The sequence below is a fragment of the Carassius carassius genome, chromosome 9 (assembly GCF_963082965.1).
Source record: "Carassius carassius chromosome 9, fCarCar2.1, whole genome shotgun sequence".
In the NCBI taxonomy this organism is placed as follows: domain Eukaryota; kingdom Metazoa; phylum Chordata; class Actinopteri; order Cypriniformes; family Cyprinidae; genus Carassius; species Carassius carassius.
The window spans coordinates 3,571,286-3,593,666 of NC_081763.1; the positions used below are offsets into that span (position 1 = coordinate 3,571,286).

Below are 22,381 nucleotides of genomic sequence, written 5' to 3' on the forward strand. Positions count from 1 at the left end.
AACCCACTTTATTTATTTTAACAGTCAGAAAGACAATATTTTATCCTTTTGACACAGAATCAGCTCCATCATGATATGCTGAAAAGGAAACTTAGATGTGGGGTGGACAGAGCAAGCTTGCTTTGCTCTGCCTTCCCATGTTATACGCTACGCATGTGTGGCACTGTTTTTCTTTCTGCCACAACAAAGACCTAGGTACTGACCAGGAAACTTAACCAAATTCATCCATGTTCATTATTTTACTGGGCATAAGTTTGCCCTGTGGGCCCACATTCATATTTGTATACAGCTGTTTTGGCAAATTGATTGAATTGCCTCAGTGTCTCGTCAGACACTCTCTTTCATGCCATACAACACCATCATTCATACTTTTTCACACACTTTCACACCCCCTTTTTGGCCAAAAACATCTTTTTTTCTCAAAATGTCAGCTGATTGTGAACTAAATTATTTTAGCTGTGGAACGGCACATTTTGTGTAGGATAGCATGAACCTTTGATGTTAGACTCTACTTAGCGTAGACCTGCTATCCTTCCACATAGTTTCTAGATGTCATGCAACTGGGCAACATCAGTCACCATAAAGTTTAGTTTAACACTGCTGTATAAACCCCTTTTTCTTTCTTTCCTTTCTTTTTCCAAAATCTCATAGATTAATTTGTTTAGAATATTAGGCCTAGGCATTGGGCATTTGAGAGAGCCAATTATAATTTCTCAAATGTCATGTGTTTGTCTAATTTAAAGTTTAGTCAAATACTTTTTTGTTATTGCTCATGAGCAACTCTGAGAACCAGATTGGAGATCTCTGCATAATCTAGGATCCATCAACATTTCCATCTTGTTATCCCCAGTGATTACAGTATATGTGATTTCATGACTTTGGAAATCATTTTTTATTCATTATTATTTTATTCAGTTTTACCTTAGAAAATTACCTTTAAACAAACTGGAGTGACCAATATTTCTATTTTCTCAAAGCTCCGTGTTTATCTGATTGGTGAGTCAAGTACTCACTTCTGTCTGTCAAAATTTTTTCTTTAAGATATAAGACTGGACTGGTAGCTATTGAAAAGCAGATTGAGACTGTTAGTTAAAACACTGAATTTAAAGAAGTGCTGTGAGACCAGTGAATAATCAAGATTAATATAGTTAATAAAGTAATGAAATAAAATAATTAACATTTGAAGCAGTCTCTATAGTGTTGATTGAATATGCAGCACCTGTGCACTGAAGGGATGGAAGTCCTTCTGGTGACATCATCAGCCTGGGCTGTTGTACTGGGTCGTCAGTCTGTGATGACACTCAAAGATCTGATGTTGTGGTGTACGGTCTTCGTTGTTTCTCTGCTTCTTCTCAGTCTGGCTTCTGGTTGCTTTCTGCCAGAGTTCTGTAGTTCACGATGTTCTCTTCACCCTCAGGAAAAGTCTCAAGTGAAAGATTCACCTTTTCCTGCTTTAATTCAGTCTTTCTCCATGCTGAAGATTGCTCTCCTCTTTCAGGAGGGTATAGTGTCCATCAGCCCCTCTCTCTTCTTCTCTCTGCAGCTGTGTTTGCTGCTTTGCCACTTTACAGACTCCAGTTCATTGCTTTCCTTTTGTCAAGGCGCTCATTGCTTTCCTTTTGTCAAGGCGCTCTTCCAGAAGTCATCTGAAATTTTAACACTCAGAGACTGCATTAATCAAATGTAGCTATGTAACTTCTGACCAAATTGTGTCTGAGCAGTCAGCTCTTTTTCTAATTTTCACTTTTCAACCTTTTCAGTTCTCTTATTCTATGTTAGTAAAGCAAGTTCTTCATTGCAGAAAATTAAAAAGCATTTTTTGTTCTTTGCAAGATGCAAAAATCATCTACCTTTATTATCTAAGTATACTGCAATAAAACAAAATAAACCTTCCTTTTATAACAGCCTGACATGCCTATGGTAAAATAAAGACTTCAATCATCATTTTTCTTCTAAATTTGCATACATGATTCAGAATAATCGGGTATTGGTGAATTAATGTTTCCTAACCAACATTAAATAATTCCTATTATTGTAAATAAAATAATTTAATTTAAATATTTAAGCAACTAGTTCCCTTCCTATTGTAAAATGCCTCTGGCTTTTGAATCAAAATGTCTATTAACTTGGTCACCCAATCTTGCTCTCATTCCACATAGCACAAGTTATTTATTTTAATTTATTTATTTTTTTTAATTTACTCAAGCCCAATCTCTGAAACTCTGTAATGGATTATCTTTCATACTGTGTCCCAGGGACAACAAGATACAAATTTTAGATGTCTTCACATATTAGATATAAAGTTTTAAGCACATGCATCTTTTAAATTCATCTATTAATATAAGTTATTAAATAATAAATGCATATCTTATTTTAATTAATTTATTATTATTTTTTCATACAGTTAACTTTATTGTTTTAGGGCTCCTGCACTCATCCTTTCTCAACACCAGCCATGCACGCCCGTCTCTGTAACCTAATCACTCCCAAGTGATGGTCCAGGAGGGGAGAGCACCTCTTGCTCCAAAAGATATATAGTCTATTTTCTCACACCAACACAGCCAGTCACACAGACACTTACATTAAAACGTACATAAATACAGAGTACTCTACACTCTCCTGAGTGACCTGTCAGCTCTACTCGCTCTTTCACTGATGCACTTCCTCAACAAAGTAAAAATCAGTACTATACAGGATTTTCTGCCTTCCCTAAGGACTTTTCCGCCTTTCCGTTCAGACCTCTGTATCTTACATATACAGAGCGGTATCCGAAGGACTTTTCCTCTATAATACATCTGGCTCACGTGTATTGCTGTCCCTTATAGGCCCAGCCCACAATGAACACAGACCATTGCATGCAATGTATTTCTGCCTACACTATCCAGATTAAAATCAGGCCTTTTTCAAAGACCTTTCAGTAAACCAAATATGTGCATGCAGTTTTTCTTCTGGAAACAAAACCCTCCATTTTTATTTAATTAGTTCTAAATTTGGAAGAGCAGGTTTTAAGTGACCTTACCGCTCAGAACTGACCGGTCAACAACACACACTAATTATATAAGCAAAAATGCTTACCTTATTCTATGGTGGCCACCACTGTGTGTGTGTTGCTCATCAGTCAGCTCAAAAGCAGCCGTCCACTCTGCTGCTCCTTTCCAGTCCCATCTGGGTCGCCAAATGTAGTGTATTTTCGTCGGCCATGAATCTGAGGAATCACACTGTCTCAGGGTTCTGTTTCCAGAAGAAAGATTTTATTTTCAAGAGAAAATAAAACCGAGAAAGCTCTGCAGAACAGTCTGTCGAGTCTGTGTCGGTTCTCTATTTTAAACAGTGCTTCTGAAGGCGTGCCCATGTTCAATACATTTCATGCATATGGTTCTGTTTATCAACTCTTTTACCTTTTATGGCGGTCTCTCCAGCTTGCTTTTAGGATGTAGAATTTATTTTAAGTGAAACGAGGAGGCCTAATCATATATTTTGTCTTATGTCAAAATAGTGTGTCCAACTTTACTATATGCTGTATTTTGGTAATGTCTGCACCAAGGAGGTCTGATCATATATTTTGTCTAATGTCTAAATAGGGTGTGCAGCTGCACCATATACTATCCCCCTGCACTCCCTGCACTTTCCATTCTCAGGCAGGCCTCTACATACAGTCAACAGCAGGATTATAACAGTAGAATAACTTCATACATAAATGGGTAGATTCACATTGATTATGCCTGATTAGTTTACATATTGACCAATAAAAATCTTCCACACTCTCCATCAATCACTAAATGAAAAGCTACCCACCAAACGAAAATATAGCAAATGTAGCAAGCTAAGCTACAATAAAATGACAAATGTACATAACTACATCAAAGCTACTTTATTAAAACATTGAACTAATTTCACTCCAAGCCATGGCTACCTAGTGATCAATAAAACTGTAAGACAAACTAATAGGCAAAAATGTCAAGATAGCTTATTAAACTGTTCTCAATGCTTTAACAGCTACAAAACCATGGCAACACAAACCAACAAAAACATCCTCACATAGCCCATTACAAAAACGGAAAGAGTGTATATTGTAGAAGAGCCACACTGTTTGGATGGATACTTCATTTAGGGCACATTGGGAGGACACTTTGTATAAGATCACTAACGTTAACGTGGTTCAACCCACAGGAGCAAAATTAAGACCTGCTCCAAACAGTAGCAGCCTGGCGTTGAAGGTGAATTTAAGGAAAGAGTTTTCCTGAAGTCTGATAAGATTCACTATATGAACTCGCACTTCTCTCCCCCTGCTTTCTCACCGCTGTCTCCTGTACACGCTCCCCAGCTGCCCCGCAGCAGCGTCTGTCATCACCATGGTTACGGCTTCAGCCTAGACCACAGCAGAAACTCCGCTGGGAAATGTAGCTTCTGTGAATGCTACCATACTTAATCAGTAAAATAGTTTCACTTCTGAAAAGCTACTTGATGTAGAAAATAGAGACGCTACTGAGAAATGTAGGTAAACTAGTAACGGCGCTGTTTTGCATGCCGCTACTGACCAACACTGCCCCTAACCAATAAGTATATAAAAATAAGCTTACTTTGATGTGCTGCAACAGATCCTAAGCTCTTCCATGTCCCAGAAATTGTGAACCAAAATACCTCGAGCGGACACAGCCATCCTCCAAAAAACGAATGTGTATGTCCATTTGTTTTTTCTTTCTCCTCAAACATAAGTACGTATGGTCTGGCATGATTTATAGCTTCAACCAGTTTCTTCTTAAGGGGGCGATGCCAAATTTGATCATGTAGCTGGTCTTGTCTTTGGCCAAAGCGAACGATTTTGCGTTTTGGGAATCCGGGAACATCATGCTTAACAGCTCTCCTATGCCATCATTGGACTTGAACGAGTGGTGTTTCACTGCCAAGTCTAAACACCATAGTACTTCAGCCCGTAGCGTAGCGGTGGTGGTGCAGATCGTCTGTATGCTGGTGGTAGGATTACTGGCAGTGGACTGCGAGGAGCGAGCAGTGGAGGTTGATGACGTCGATGTAGTCGTTGGTCCAGCGCAAAACACCGACAGCAGTAGCTGGGTGTTACGTCCCCGCATCCTGGCTTGGTGGCTAGTAGACTCCCTGTGGGAATTAACCGCTTTCACCCCCATCCAAGTAATATTTATCGTTTTCTTGCAAACGTTGCAAAAAGCTTCTCGCTGTTTCCAACTACTGGCCTAAGCCAGTCTTTAAACCGAGCGTCCTTCAGCCAGAGGTCCGAAAACTAGCACTTGCCCATATTTACTTGGTAAACTCGCGCAGAGCAGAGGTTTACCGGCAAGCTACCAGCTTGAACCGCCCAACGTACACATCGCGTGACGTCATTCCATTCACTCAGGTCCGACCTTTCTTTTCTCTGTCTTTGGGTCCGACTCAAAATAAAAATAAATTCATGGAAGTTTAGTAAGGAAATAGGCCTGCACACGTAAATTACCCTAATTGAAAACCATATAGACCAGGGGTGTCCAAACTTTTTTTAGTGAGGGCCAAATACTGAAAATTTTTATTAATCCATCCATATTTTTTCCCAAAACGCTATAAATCCATCCATATTTTTTTTTCAAAACGCTATGAATCCATCCATATTTTTTCCAAAACGCTATGAATCCATCCATATTTTTTCCCAAAACGCTATAAATCCATCCATATTTTTTTCCAAAACGCTATAAATCCATCCATATTTTTTTTTTCAAAACGCTATAAATCCATCCATATTTTTTTCCAAAACGCTATTAATCCATCCATATTTTTTTCCAAAACGCAATAAATCCATCCATATTTTTTTCCAAAACGCTATAAATCCATCCATATTTTTTTTCAAAAGCTATAAATCCATATTTTTCCCCAAAAAATTAATGGTTTGTCTTTTTAAAAAGTATTTTGTCTTTTATTTCGTGTTTGCATTTGAGGAAAAAAACATGTTATGTAGCCTAACCGTTCGTTCTCCATTAAGGATGCTTTTAAAACTTTCACAGAGACATCAAACAGAAAACACAAAGCCGCTTTTTGAAACGAATTTCGTTTTGTATTAATTTTATCTTAATTTTAATCCGTTTCATTATTTTGTATAATCACAACACGTTCAGACATGAACCGAAACTCAGCGTATAGGTAGCCTAGGCTACTCACCTCACAGACCTAAACAAATTAGAAATATCCTATATCTATTATCTACAGAAAGCTTGAAATTTCTACTTTTAAACATAACCGTTCAAAACTAAATAAAAGTAGGCTATAGGCTAATCCGTAAGAAATGCATTTTTCTCCGGCGTGTTCACTACTGCGAAGATCGTGAGTCAGTGTCAACTTCATCTTTGCAGCTGACACAGAAACACTTGTTTATTAATAAACAATTAAAATGTCATAATGTTTTTTTACAGCGTTTAGGTGCCGTTTATATGAACACGTCACCACTGCATGAGAGAGAGAAAGAGAGAGAGAGAGAGAGAGAGACACACACACACAAGGTCTCTCCCTCTCTGCCGTGGGCTCGCTACACGGTTTGCATGCTCGCTTTTGCTCGCTCGCTCGCTCACTCTAGATTCGCAGGAGATTTGAACTAATTTCCAGGCATCATAACATTACAAAAGGCAATTGTAATATTTTTTTATTACTATTTTGGTATGATGAACATTCACCCGCCAGTATGGCGGATAGCCTTTTGAGATTTATTCGCCAAACGGAAAATCTAACTGCACTTGGCGCTTGGCGGGTGTTAATTTCGGACCCTGGCTACAGGCCAATAAAAACTGGACCGCGGGCCAACCGTAGTTTGGACACCCATGATATAGACCCAGTTAGATGGGGCTTCGAAAATTTACTACCTCGTCAGATGACGTTTACTACTTTTTACTGGCCTTAATTTGGCATAATTTAATTTACTACCTTTTACTACCCCACGGAAACCCTGTCAGCTGCTTCTTTCATGTGTGGGGTCCCCCAGGGCTACATTTTGGGGCCTATTCTGTTCTCCCTGTATATGCTCCCCTTAGGACATATTTTTAGAAAGTTTGGTATTACTTTTCATTGTTATGCAGACGATTACCTACTTTTGAAATGTAAGGATACTTGTTCTTTAGAGCCCTTGAGGAAATTAAGGCCTGGATGGCACAAAATTTCCTGAATTGTAGGGAAAATAAAACAAGTTAGACTCTTTAAGGAGGTACTTGTGAGTCATCCGATTTTGACCTTGGTGAATTGAAACCACTTGTGAAGCCATATGTAAATAATTTAGGGGTTATCATAGACTGATTTTAAGTTGGACATACAGATTAACTTGGTAGTTAATTGTTTTTTTTTCAATTGAGACACCTCACCAAGGTGAAATCTTTCCTGTCTTTTAAGGTCTTTCAAAGAATCGTCCATATTTTTATTTGACTCGTTTGGATTATTGTAATGGCCTCTATGTAGGTATTAGTCAGGCCTCTCTCTCCAGACTGCAGATGATCCACAATGCGGCAGCTTGCCTACTGACGGGTACACATAACCGGGAACACATCACCCCCATTCTTGCCTCTCTTCACTGGTTACCAGTCCTTTTTAGGATTTAGTTTAAGATATTTGTATTTGTTTTTACATCTCTTAATGGTTTAGCACCTAAATATCTGTTTGACTTGATCAAGCTCTATGCTCCGCTAGGAGGCCTTAGGTCTGCTGACAATTTACTTCTAGTTGTCCCAAGGGTAAAGTCGAAGAGCAGGGGTGATGGAGCATTTGCAGTGGCGGCCCTGAAGCTCTGGAATAGTTTACCCCTCTACATTAGACAGGCTCAAACGCTTGTGGTTTTTAAATCTAGCCTTAAAGTCTTTCTTTATGGTGTCTTATTGTCTTCTTTTGTGTTGTTGACTGTTTGTATAATTGATATTTATATTGTTTTTGTGTGTACAGCACTTTGATAAATACTTGCTGTTTTTTTTTAAAAAGGGCTTTATAAATAAATCTACTTTGACTTGACTTACTTTAAAGTCACAGTTTTATAAAAAATGATAGGTGTTGAGTATCACATTCAATTTAAATAAAAACTTCTTCACATCCAATTATTTCAGTAACAGTGTCATGTGAATTGTTCAGTGAGTGAACTGTTTTGATTTAATGACAGTTCTGTAGCATGAGACCCCAATGACGCATGTGGCAGGCAATCAGTGCAACGGCCTAGGACGAGTTCGAAAAAGTAGGATTTTACAAATAATTAAAAATAGCAAAAAAAACTAAACCATGCATTTTTTTATTTTGGAGTTCATTAAGCTTGACATGAGCTAAGTATTCAGAGGAAAGGGGAATTTTCACTTTCTGGCTTATGGTTCAAAAGTTATTAGCATAAACATGAGTGCAACTTTGGACAAGTGGTGATGCTAGAGAGTGACTCTCTATGGTGACTATTTGCTATGGTGACTCTTCTCACACCTTTCTATGAGCTGCTATAGACTTGTGGTGAAAGAAGAAGAAAATCACACTAACAGATACAATAGGTGCCTAAGCACCTTCAGTGCTTGGCCCTTAATAATAGTAAATTTCTGCCATCTCATCCGTTAAAACTTTTAAAACTGGCGCTTCAAAGTCTACGACACAGGTTTGCGGCAGTGACTTATTGGCTGTCACTTGTGATTTGTGTCCACCATAGATTGTTTGCAACATGCCAATTTTGAGTTGCTGTGTCGAGTCTGCCATGACACAAGGATACGTTTTCAACGTATATTTACAGCCTATCTTTTTGGTGCGGCTGACAGAAGTGCACACGCTGCCTTCAGCTCATATTCTCCAAAATGGCACTACAGTGATGTGGCGAGACAGAGGAGACAAATTGTTTAAGTCATTATTTTTGTTTTCTTTGCATACAAAAAGTGTTGTTGTCGCTTTTATAATGTTATGGTTGAACCACATACGCAGTACATACCAGATTCGTCGTAATAACGAGTCATAAACACATCTACAGCTGTAAATACCGGTTTGGTAGAAAGGTAAGGGTCCACTGAACAACATTTCATGGAGCACATTTAGTCCAATGAAGCAATAACGTTGTAATATGAATCATAATTTCTTTTTACGTTTCTGTTCTTCAGTGACAGTATTGTTTGTGTCCGTTATGGAGTAACTCACGGTCAGAAACTGCGTCTTGGTAGTAAAAAAAAAAGCATGGTTTTGTAGCGTACAGTGTCACAAACAGAATGAGACGATCCACAAAAAAAGTGACAGATAGGCAAAAGTCAAGTCACCTTTATTTATATATCTCTTTAAACAAAATACATTGCGTCAAAGCAACTGAACAACATTCATTAGGAAAACAGTGTGTCAATAATGCAAAATGACAGTTAAAGGCAGTTCATCATTGGATTCAGTTATGTCATCTCTGTTCAGTTAAATAGTGTCTGTGCATTTATTTGCAATCAAGTCAACGATATCGCTGTAGATGAAGTGTCCCCAACTAAGCAAGTCAGAGGTGACAGCGGCAAGGAACCGAAACTCCATCGGTGACAAAATGGAGAAAAAAACCTTTGGAGAAACTATCTATCTAAAGATAGATAATTTAATGTCACTAATACAAAAGATAGTATATTTGAATTCTGGTGCTCTCTCGTGACGCGCTCTGCACCTGTCAGCTGATGGAGGTGGAACTTATAGCGATCGCCTTTTTCTTCGTTTTTTTTAATTTTTCAACATTTATATGTGTGTGTGTTTTATGTTGAATGTGAATGTATCTGCATGATTACCATCTGTTTGAGTGCAAATGATTGTAAATACTGCATTTCTAGCAATCTCAGGATGTTCTGTAATTGTTAAAAGTTAAATCTTTTTTTATTTTTCTTACTCAAATTATTCTTATTTTATTTTTCTAGTGCTCAAATCACTTATATGATGTCTAAGTTTCTGTCTAGTATTTTATAATTGAAAAAATATGCAATGGTATGTTGTGGTAATGACTAAATAGTTTGTAGAAGCCTTCAATATAGTTGGTAAATATTTTTTTATATTTGGGGGTGGGGGTGGGGGGGTATGGGCTAGATATAGTCTCAAAGTTTTTTTGCAGGAATCTAATTTTTCATGAAATCTGGTTGATAAAAAGTACAGCCCAAAGGGTCTTCTTTCCAAAGACACCAAAATTATTTGTGTAACACACTGAAGTAAGGAACTGTTACAATTTTAAGTTAGGTAGAGTATTTTCAGCTGTGAGTCCCATAATGGGGGGTCTGGCAAAATAATCATCAGTGATGCTGTCTATACTGGATGCGGCATGTAATCCCGACAGTAAACTTGCTTTCTCATTCTGTTTGTGAGGTATTGACACAAAGAACAAATGATTTGCAACAGTCATTTTGTCATTTCCAGTGTGGAGAGCTTCATGCCGTTGCGGCGCGGCTCAAGTGTAGTAGTCTCACTAGCACTCCATGGCCTGGTATCCTCCATCTTTCTTCTGACATTTCGGGAGAGGGGGGGGGGATTTGCATGACGTTGACCTGCGAAAGCAGACTCGATGACTGGATTTTGTTTACACTGAGATCCGATCACAATGAGTCTTTGATTGCCTCTGTACCAGGACGCACTGATCGCATAACATTCCTATCAGAAGCTTGTTTACACTTGTCTTTTCAATGTGCATGTGGACGACTTCTGGATACAGGTCGCATAAATGTAGCCTTTGATTCCTCATATGTACTTTAAGGTTTTAAGGCTGATTGAAACTCTGTCTCTCCGGTATGAGTTCTCATGTGTGTGATAAGGTGTGCTTTTTGATTAAAACCGTTTCCACACAGTTTGCAGTCAAACGGCTTCTCTCCGGTATGAGTTCTCATGTGTGTGATAAGGTGTGCTTTTTGATTAAAATCATTTCCACACTTTTGGCAGGTATAAGGCTTCTCTCCAGTGTGAGTTCTCATGTGCCTGTTAAGGTTTACTTTTTGAGTGAAACTCTTTCCACACTGGTGACAGGTAAAAGGCTTCTCTCCGGTGTGAAGTCTCATATGTCTGAAAAGGCCTACTTTTTGAGTGAAACTCTTTCCACACTGTTGACAGGTGAAAGGGTTTTCTCCAGTGTGAACTCTCATGTGAATTTTAAGGTTTCCACATAGATTGAAATGGTTTCCACACTGTTGGCATGTGTAAGGCTTCTCTCCTGTGTGAGATCTCATGTGCCTGTTAAGGATTACTTTCTGAGTGAAACTGTTTCCACACTGTTGGCATGTGTAGGGCTTCTCTCCGGTGTGAGTTCTCATGTGCCTGATAAGGATTAATTTCTGAGTGAAACCGTTTCCACACTGTTGGCATGTGTAGGGCTTCTCTCTGGTGTGAGTTCTCTTGTGCCTGATAAGGATTACTTTCTGAGTGAAACCGTTTCCACACTGTTGGCATGTGTAGGGCTTCTCTCCGGTGTGAGTTCTCATGTGCCTGTTTAGACTTCCTTTTAAGTTAAAACTTTTCTCACACTGTTGACAGGAAAAATTCTTATTTTCACAGCTTCTTGTTTTTTCAGCCTGTGAGCAAGTAAATGGGTTTTCTTCTGTTATGAACTCGTGATGTTTCTCAAGCTTATATTTCTCATCCATTTCGTTCAGAACATCACTCTCTTCTTTCAGTGTCATCTGACCTAAGGTGAAACGAGATGAATAAATTCAACACATGACCTGCTTTTGACATCTACTTGTGGCTAGTTCCCTTTCGAGACTACACTCGTACTGCACCGTAAGTAAGACACTATGGGAAAAGTCCCTTTTCTCTGATTTCTGAAGCCTTTTTCAATCAGTGATCCTGCCAAAAGGGGTGGAGAATTTGATTATGTAAGCGACCGTCTCACCCAGGCAAACAGATTCTTCTACAGCCGGTACCACCTCATCCCCTAAAAGTATGGCGGTCTCAGACCCATCCTCAATTTAAGACATTTGAACTGGGCCCTGATGAAGCGTTCATTCAGAATGATCACTTTGAAGCAGATCCTCGTGCGAAGAGGACTGGTTCTTTTCACTGGATTTGAAAGATGCTTACCACATCCAGATAGCCCACCTATCCACAGGTGCTTCTTTAGATTAGTTTTCGAGGTAGTGGCATATCAATACACGGTCCTTCCATTCGGACTGTCTCTGGCTCCCCGCACATTTACGAAGTGCATAGATTCATCTTTTTCCCCTCTGAGAGAGATGGGAGTTTGCATACTGAATTACCTCAATGACTGACTCATTTTACCCCAGTCTGAGGTGAAGCTAGTGGCTCACAGATCCCTCCTTCTCAACCACCTAGAGTGTTTGGGGCTCAATATCAGTTTTTCCAAGAGCTCGTTGTCCCCCAGCCAGAGTATCACGTTCCTTGGGACAATTATCAACTCGACCCATATGAGGGCCATAGTCTTGCCAAAGCACACTCTGGCCATTCGGCAGATCGTGGAAACCTTTGTACCCAGAACGGTTCTACCGCTCAAGAGGTTTCAATCGCCAGCTCTGCAGCTGGGCCTGCTCTACATGTGGCCACTGAAGATCTGGCTAAAATCTCTTGGCCCGCCCAATGCCTGGCGGCAAGGTCACCACATGATCAAGGTGAGCCAGGCATGCAGTGCAACCCTGGCCCCTTGGACAAACCCCGGCTGGTATGAGCAGGGGGCAGCGGTGGGGATAGTTGGCAGGCGGAAAGTCATCTTCACAGATGCTTTCAAGATGTGCTAGGGAGCCTGTGCGAAGGCAATCTGACCTTTGGCATCTGGACGACAGGACCTCCTCTCTCAAGCGAATGGAATGATATGGCAACCCAGACTCGAGCGGTAGGCTCTTCATGTATGGCCTCTTGATGGGAATCGGTATACCTCCCAGAGAATGTCAAGAATACCATATTGCAGGCTAGAGCTCCTTCAAAAAGGCGCCTCTGTGGCCTTAAATGGTTGGTTTTGACTGCCGGGTGCAGCCCGGGGTGAAGACCTGTTCACTTGTGACATATCTCAAATATTGTCCTCCCTCCAAGACTTAATGGATAGGGGCCGTACTCCCTTTACCCTTTAAGTCTCATGCCCTCTCATGCTCCCATAGCTGGGCAGTCCGTGGGCAAGAACAACTTTGTTGTTCGTTTTCAGAAGGGGTCCAGAAGGCTGGCTCACGTTGCTATTGGTTAGTTTCTATCGAACTCCATGAACCAATGGTCATGGAGTGATTGAAAAAGGCTTCAGAAACCAGAGAAACAGGATGTAGCCCTAAAGGGCTAACGACGCAGTACTTGTTCCGTATTTAAGGGAACCGAGGTTATGTTAGTAGCAGAGTATGATTTCTCTTCTAGTGATTTTAGATCAATCGAGTAGTCAGGCCCATGCACACATATAAGCAATGTTTTTCTCAGAGCTGCTTGAATATAATAACTTCTAAGTATCAATTTTCAGGATTCCATCACTTTGGTCAAGCTTTATAATGATGTGTTGAAAAATATTTGAGTAAATGTAATTATTTATTGTACTAAAGTATCTTTTTGACTGATTGTAGTTTTACTTATTATCAATGATATTAGCAACTTTTTTACTTTCAACTTCAACTACATTTCTGAATATGTACATGGCACCTAATTTTTTCTGCAACAGTTTATTTCTGCTACAAAAGTAGTCTGCAGAGTAAAAGAAGTATACACGGCATTAAAGGTACTACATCTTGTGTGTTTTGCCCTTACTCACCCAAACTTGACATCAAGGCTATTTTATGCAATTGTGAGTGCAATTAGCAGGTAGTTTTGAATCACAGATAGTTCATATAGAAGACAAAATCTGCTAAGATGTAATTAAATGTAACAAATCATGTAAAAAAAAGTATCATCTTTGAAAAGTAACATATCCTACAGAAAAGCATTAAAAACTGCTAGATCCGATTACTTTTCTTCTCTTTTAGAAGAAAAAAAACATAACCCCAGGTATTTATTCAATACAGTGGCTAAATTAACGAAAAAAATAAAGCCTCAACAAGTGTTGACATTTCCCAACACCACAGCAGTAATGACTTTATGAACTACTTTACTTCTAAAATCGATACTATTAGAGATAAAATTGCAACCATTCAGCCGTCAGCTACAGTATCACATCAGACAGTGCACTATAGACCCCCTGAGGAACAGTTCCACTCATTCTCTACCATAGGAGAGGAAGAATTGTATAAACTTGTTAAATCATCTAAACCAACAACATGTATGTTAGACCCTATACCATCTAAGCTCCTAAAAGAGGTGCTTCCAGAAGTCATAGATCCTCTTCTGACTATTATTAATTCCTCATTGTCATTAGGATATGTCCCCAAAACCTTCAAACTGGCTGTTATTAAGCATCTCATCAAAAAACCACAACTTGACCCCAAAGAACTAGTTAATTATAGACCAATCTCGAATCACCCTTTTCTGTCCAAGATACTAGAAAAGGTGGTATCCTCTCAATTATATTCCTTCTTAGAGAAAAATGGTATATGTGAGGATTTCCAGTCAGGATTTAGACCGTATCATAGTACTGAGACTGCTCTCCTTAGAGTTACAAATGATCTGCTCTTATCATCTGATCGTGGGTCTATCTCTCTATTACTTTTATTGGATCTTAGTGCTGCGTTTGACACAATTGACCACAACATTCTTTTGCATCGAATTGAACACTTTGTTGGCATCAGTGGAAGTGCATTAGCATGGTTTAAATCGTACTTATATGACCGCAATCAGTTCGTAGCAGTGAATGAAGATGTATCCTATCGATCACAAGTGCAGTATGGAGTACCTCAAGGCTCAGTACTAGGGCCGCTACTCTTCACGCTTTATATGTTACCCTTGGGAGATATCATCAGGAAACATGGTGTTAGCTTTCACTGTTATGCTGATGATACTCAGCTCTATATTTCTTGGCAGCCCGGTGAAACACACCAATTTGAAAAACTAATGGATTGCATAGTCGATATAAAAAACTGGATGACGAGTAAATTTTTACTGCTAAATTCTGAAAAAACAGAGGTGTTAATTATAGGACCTAAAAACACCGCTTGTAATAACCTAGAACACTGTCTAAGACTTGATGGTTGCTCTGTCAATTCTTCGTCATCAGTTAGGAACCTAGGTGTGCTATTTGATCGCAATCTTTCCTTAGAAAGCCACGTTTCTAGCATTTGTAAAACTGCATTTTTCCATCTCAAAAATATATCTAAATTACGGCCTATGCTCTCAAAGTCAAATGCAGAAATGTTAATCCATGCATTTATGACATCAAGGTTAGATTATTGTAATGCTTTATTGGGTGGTTGTTCTGCACGCTTAGTAAACAAACTACAGCTAGTCCAAAATGCAGCAACAAGAGTTCTTACTAGAACCAGGAAGTATGACCATATTAGCCCGGTCCTGTCAACACTGCACTGGCTCCCTATCAAACATCGTATAGATTTTAAAATATTGCTTATTACTTATAAAGCCCTGAATGGTTTAGCACCTCAGTATTTGAATGAGCTCCTTTTACATTATAATCCTCTACGTCCGCTACGTTCTCAAAACTCAGGCAATTTAATAATACCGAGAATATCAAAATCAACTGCGGGCTGCAGATCCTTTTCCTATTTGGCGCCCAAACTCTGGAATAACCTACCTAACATTGTTCGGGAGGCAGACACACTCTTGCAGTTTAAATCTAGATTAAAGACCCATCTCTTTAACCTGGCATACACATAACATACTAATATGCTTTTATTATCCAAATCCGTTAAAGGATTTTTAGGCTGCATTAATTAGGTAAACCGGAACCGGAAACACTTCCCATAACAACCTATGTACTTGCTACATCATTAGAAGAATGGCATCTACGCTAATATTTGTCTGTTTCTCTCTTATTCCGAGGTCACCGTAGCCACCAGATCCAGTCTGTGTCCAGATCAGAGGGTCACTGCAGTCACCCGGATCCAGTACGTATCCAGACCAGATGCTGGATCAGCACCTAGAAAGGACCTCTACATCCCTGAAAGACAGTGGAGACCAGGACAACTAGAGCCCCAGATACAGATCCCCTGTAAAGACCTTGTCTCAGAGGAGCACCAGGACAAGACCACAGGAAACAGATGATTCTTCTGCACAATCTGGCTTTGCTGCAGTCTGGAATTGAACTATTGGTTTCGTCTGGTCAGAGGAGAACTGGCCCCCCAACTGAGCCTGGTTTCTCCCAAGGTTTTTTTTCTCCATTCTGTCACCGATCGAGTTTTGGTTCCTTGCCGCTGTCGCCTCTGGCTTGCTTAGTTGGGGACACTTCATCTACAGCGATATCGTTGACTTGATTGCAAATAAATGCACAGACACTATTTAACTGAACAGAGATGACATCACTGAATCCAATGATGAACTGCCTTTAACTATCATTTTTGCATTATTGACACTGTTTTCCTAATGAATGTTGTTCAGTTGCTTTGACGCAATGTATTTTGTTTAAAGTGCTATATAAATAAAGGTGACTTTGACTTTGATTAGAAAATTAAACTGGCAGGTCTAATGAAGTTCTTCCTGGCTGCATGTGGTTGGTGAATCTGTTCAACAGTTTCCCTATCAATTTGCAGAGGAAAGAATATATAATTGACTAAATGGAATCTTGTCTTCAGTCACCACCCCCTTCTTTTTTCCCTTGGTCACAAACCAAATGTTGGCTATGTTGTTACTGACAGACTGTACCTAATGTTAGTTTATTTTCAGAGAGGCACGTTGGATGAAATCATGTGGCAGGCATTTGGTTAAGGTCGCCCCTCTACAGGTAGGTGGGAGTCATTCTCTATGTGCTTATTTAAGGCGGCATTCGCTTGTGTCATAGCGTCATAGTGTCATAAAACATCTCTGTGTTTGTTTTAGTAATATATATATGTAATTGATGTGTTTAGTGATTGATCTTTCTCTCCCGGTGTTTGTAGAATCTTTTTATCTTTATAATATTTTTTATATGTATTTTTGAAAATACATTTTCAAAATCATAGATTTCATTTTATGCCAAAAATCATTAGGTTATTAAGTAACGACCATGTTTAGTGTTTCCTGTAACAGTGTACATTTCCTGTTAATATATTCTAACTTAATTTTACATTAGTAATATGCATTGCTAAGAGCTTCATTTGGACAACTTCAATGTTTAGATTTTTTTTTTTTTGCATCCTCAGATTCCAGATTTTCAAATAGTTGCATCTCAGCCAAATATTTTCTTATCTTAACAAACCATACATCAATGGAAATATTATTTAATCAGCAATTTAGAAAAATTTCGCTTATGACTGGTTTTGTGGTCCAGGGTCACATATTTCCTATATATATAGCCGCATTTCCACTGTCAGGCCAGTGTGAGCCAGGGCTTAAAATGGGCCGGGCGGGGCTAATAGCTAATAGTGCAGGGTTTCCACAGTCAGGCCTGAAGCTCCGCTGCGCTTCACTAAAACACGCCCTTTACACGCTTCTCAGGAACAACGTCACGAAACCCCATCATTTCAGAAACAAAGAGAAGTTATCAGAAAACTAAGAAATAAGTCACTGGAACTAGCGCGATCACACACTGACAGACAGAGCCGTAGATCACTGACCATCTACGCAATATCACGTTCATTATCGAAGGTGATATCAGGAATTATGAACATGATATTGCGTAGCTTGTCAGTGGTCTACGGCTCTGTCTATTAAATGCCACTCCAATTTTTAGCAGGTGATGGCGATTTAGCATTAATCACGGAACCAGATTTACTGATTAGATGCACATGATCATATCATTAGATTCATCGCCCAGCCCTACCAACTTTACAATTAAAAAAGAGAGTAATAAAAAGCAAGTCTTAGCCCTTAACGGGGGTACAGAGTTCAGAAAAAATGAACAGGCTGAATTGAATATATCAAAGTCTGCATTTACATCACAAGGCCATCAAGAACACCAAAAATGTCAGAGTCAGAAAATAAGGTCTTAAATCTCTCGATGGCAGCTGTGGTTACAAAACGAATCTGATGAGCTGGAGGACAGATGCATGAAGCAAGTTTAAGGTTAAGGTAATAATCTGAGTGATGCATGAAGTAAAAATACTGCTTAGAATAAACATGATCTGGAAAAAAATTAGTTTAGAATTTCAATATAACCAACAGAAAGGCCCAAAGATAATATTAAGTCCATGGTGTGGCCTTTTTCATGAGCAGAACCCTGCATGTGTTGGACAAAGTTGAAGGAGTCAACAAGCGGGTTTCACAAACCAAAACAGAGAATGAGATTCAGGCCAGGAACACACATTTTCAAAAGAGAATAACTGATTGTAGGATTGTTTTTTCAGATAAACAATTATGTTAACTTAGCATGTTTCTTAAATATCTTAAATATAACATATTATGGTATTTTTGTGCTTCAATAGAATCAAAATCTTACATACAGCACCTTTAAATCTTCTGAGTATTTTGTAATATTATAAAAAAATAACCAAGATGGCGGCGCGTCCACATGCAGCGGCTTCTCTCTGTCCCGACAGAACGGTGTTTTCATGTTTTTTTGTCTTGTGAGTCGCAGCGTTTTTGTATGTTGTCGTCGCGTTTACCTGTCTGTAAGCGCAAATACAGTCGCGAGTTTCTGCTTGATGTCTGCAGAACCGCATTTTTACAGTTAAACTCCGTGCACGCCGAACAGCTGCGGGATCTCGGCCTGCTACGGAGGCCTTCACCATCACCGACCCCCACTACTGCATCTCGCCCACAGCGGAGGCGCCACAAGCGGCGTGAGAGGAAGCAGAAGAGGGCTAAGCGCGGAGGTATCTGGGCTAGGCTAACAGCTAACCCACACAAGCCATCTATCCCCACCATCGTACTGGCTAACGTACGCTCATTGGACATAAACTGGACTACATTCGATTACTATGCTCAACTCAGAGGACTGTAAGAGACTGTTGTGTTTTTGTGTTCACGGAAACATGGCTCAGCAACAGCGTTCCAGACTGCACTATTCAGCTCGACCAGCTGACGTGCTATCGAGCGGACAGAGCTCTCGGCGGTCTTTGTGTTTACATCAATGACGCGTGGTACCGCGATATTGTTGTGATCTGCAAACACTGCTCACCCCTGGTGAACTTTATGAGTTCACCCCTGGTGAACACCTAAAGAGTGTGTTTCCAAAAATACACCGACACATTAACTTTCCAACACAAGGTAATAATATTTTGGACTTTGCTTACACCACACAGAAAGGAGCTTACAAAGCCCTCCCCCACCTCGGAGCCTCAGACCACATCACTGTCATGCTAATGCATGCATACAGACCACTCATTAAAGCCGCCAAACCAGTTTACAAACAGATTAAAGTGTGGCCAGAAGGATCATCAGAGTTTCTTCAAGACTGCTTCAACACAACTGACTGGGACATGTTTAAACAGGCTGCCACATGCAATAACACCACTGACCTCCAGGAGTACTCAGAGACTGTCACTGCCTACATCAACAAGTGTATTGATGATGTAACGGTCACAAAAACCATCACTGTCCGGCCAACCAGAAGCCATGGATGACAGGGGAGGTCTACAGACTCCTGAAGACACGGAACGCTGCCTTCAGAGCTGGAGATGAGGTGGGCCTGAGAACAGCTACAACCTGTCCCGCGGCATCAGAGAGGCTAAGAGACAGCACTCCAGGAGAATAGCTCATCAATTCAGCGACAGAAGAGACACTAGGAACCTGTGGCTGGGGATACAGACCATTACGGACTACAAGCCCCCACCACGGACCTGTGACAACAACATCTCTCTGCTGAATGAGCTGAACACCTTCTTCGCTCGCTTTGAGCAACAAAACGGCACCACTGCACAGAAGACTCCACCTCCTCCCGGCGACCAGGTGATGAAACTGACCTCAGACAGCGTGAGGAGATCCTTCAGCAGGATCAATGCTCACAAAGCTCTGGGTCCTGACAACATCCCTGGTCATGTACTGAAAGACTGTGCAGCAGAACTCACTGATGTCTTCACAGACATTTTCGACATCTCACTGAGTCAGGCTGTTGTTCCCACGTTTCAAAACTACCACCATCATTCCAGTTCCGAAGAAGCCATCTCCATCCTGCTTCAATGACTACCGTCCTGTTGCACTTACCTCCATCCTCATGAAGTGTTTTGAACGGCTAATCATGCACCACATCAAGTCTGCCCCCCCCCCCTCTCCCTGGACCCCTTCCAGTTTGCATATCGGTCCAACCGGTCGACCGATGATGCCATCGCCACTACCCTCCACTCAGCACTCACACATCTAGACAAAAAGGACTCATATGTCAGAATGCTGTTCATAGACTTCAGTTCAGCATTCAACACAATCATCCCTCAACAATTCATTTACAAACTGATTCAGCTGGGGCTCAACACTTCGCTGTGCAACTGGCTGTTGGACTTTCTGACTGGAAGACCTCAGGCAGTACAGGTCTGCAGCAACACATCCAGCACCATCACACTGAACACTGGGGCCCCCCAAGGATGTGTGCTGAGCCCCCTCCTCTTCACTCTGCTGACCCATGACTGCACACCATCACACAACTCCAACCTCTTTATTAAGTTTGCAGATGACACGACTGTGGTGGGTCTCATTAGCAACAAAGATGAGACAAACTACAGGACCGAGGTAAGCCGCCTGGCCAAGTGGTGCAGTGACAACAATCTCTCTCTGAACGTGGAGAAGACAAAGGAGATTGTTGTTGACTTCAGGAGAGTGCACACTCAGCACGTTCCTCTGACCATCAACGGTGCGACTGTGGAGAGAGTGAGCAGCACCAAGTTCCTGGGTGTGCACATCACAGAGGACCTCTCCTGGACTGAAAACACAGCAGCACTGGCCAAGAAATCACAACAGCGTCTCTACTTCCTCCGCAAACTGAAGAGAGCCAGAGCCCCGGCCCCCATCATGTACACCTTCTACAGAGGCACCATCGAGAGCATCCTGTCGAGCTGCATCACTGTGTGGTATGGCGCCTGCAACGCGTCCTGCCGAAAGACTCTACAACACATAGTGAGAGCAGCTGAGAAGTTTATGGAACACGTCTCACCCACAAAGCCCTCTGCATCACAGGTGATCCCACTCACCCATCACACAGCTACTTCAGTCTGCTGCCATCAGGGAGGAGACTGCGGAGTCTCCAGGCCAGGACCAGCAGACTGAAGAACAGCTTCATCCACCAGGCTGTCAGGAAGCTGAACTCACTCCCGAACTTGCCCCCCATCCCTCTTCTACCCCAGGCACCACTGAACTATGAACCCCCCCCACACACACACACTAATTATATGATGGCATGCACTAGTCACTTTGTGCAGCATTGGTCTGCTCACTACCTCATTCAGCATGGAACTGACGTCATTCCACTACCTCATCAGTTAGTTAAATAAAATAACTGCTCTTGAGCCCTTTGTCACTTGTCACTTTAATCAGACTTAAGATATTTTTAATAAGGGATTTTTTTTGCACTATAAATCTTTTATCTGCACTGTTGTTCACTTCATTGATTTGCACTCTATCTGTCATTTGCCTTGTGCTGCTTTATTTAACTTTATTTTTAATTTTATTATATGCCTTTTTTTTTTTACATTCCCTTATTGTATAGTTGTATCTACATTTTATATTTGATATAGATTTTTTAGGCTTTAATGTTAATGTTATCTGTATGCACCGGGGTCTGAGAGTAACGCAATTTCGATTCTCTGTATGAATGTACTGTACATGTGGAAATTGACAATAAAACAGACTTGAACTTGAACTTAAAGGAGTTCAGCTTTGAGAAAGAAAACCAACCTGTTTGTTCCTCAGTTTCTTCTTGTTTGACACTGAATACTTCTTCAATCTTCAGGTCTTCACTCTCCACTTTAATGAATGCCATCTTTATAATAATAGTGTCACATGGATCTCAGTCGCTTCAGCAGTTTTCAGAGTTTCTTCAGAGTTTCTCTGTGTTTGGACGCTCTGCAAAGCTTAAGAGAAAGAAAATAAATCAAACTACATCTGGTTCAGTAATCAGTGAACTGACAAGGGAGTCGAAGAGTGATAGTAAATTAAATGTAATACTAAAATAAAACTATATAATTATAAAAATATCATTGTGACAGTATAAATCACAATTTCACCATCAAGTTAGGCACTTCAACCATAACTCCTTCAAAAACAGCTAGAAGGCTTGGAGTTATGATTGATGATCAGCTGACTTTCTCAGACCACATTGCTAAAACTGTCTGATCCTGCAGATTTGCTTTATTCAACATCAAGAAGATCAAGCCCTTTCTTTCGAAACATGCTGCACAACTCCTTGTTCAAGCTCTTGTTCTGTCCAGGCTGGACTATTGCAATGCTCTCTTGGCAGGTCTTCCAGCCAATTCTATCAAACCTTTACAATTAATCCAGAACGCAGCAGCAAGATACATTTTTA

At 40.5% G+C, this 22,381-nt stretch overlaps 1 protein-coding gene across 1 annotated transcript; it reads right to left on the reverse strand.

Annotated features, from left to right (window-relative positions):
* Positions 1-10,660: 10,660 nt before the first annotated feature.
* LOC132148766 (gastrula zinc finger protein XlCGF8.2DB-like) lies at positions 10,661-21,943 on the reverse strand. The gene is made up of 2 exons (XM_059557464.1): positions 21,754-21,943; positions 10,661-11,611 (listed from the first exon to the last, which is right to left on the reverse strand). The coding sequence occupies exons 1-2, from the start codon at positions 21,836-21,838 to the stop codon at positions 10,686-10,688; spliced, it is 1,011 nt and encodes a 336-aa protein (XP_059413447.1). The 5' UTR covers positions 21,839-21,943; the 3' UTR covers positions 10,661-10,685.
* Positions 21,944-22,381: the final 438 nt, after the last annotated feature.

What these genes read in the sequence shown, in the direction of transcription:
- LOC132148766 (XM_059557464.1), bottom strand. Translation starts at nt 21,838, where the DNA reads ATGGCATTCATTAAAGTGGAGAGTGAAGACCTGAAGATTGAAGAAGTA. An exon ending in AGAAACTGAGGAACAAACAG is followed by an intron (nt 11,612 to 21,753) that starts GTTGGTTTTCTT and finishes GTTTCACCTTAG; the next exon opens with GTCAGATGACACTGAAAGAA.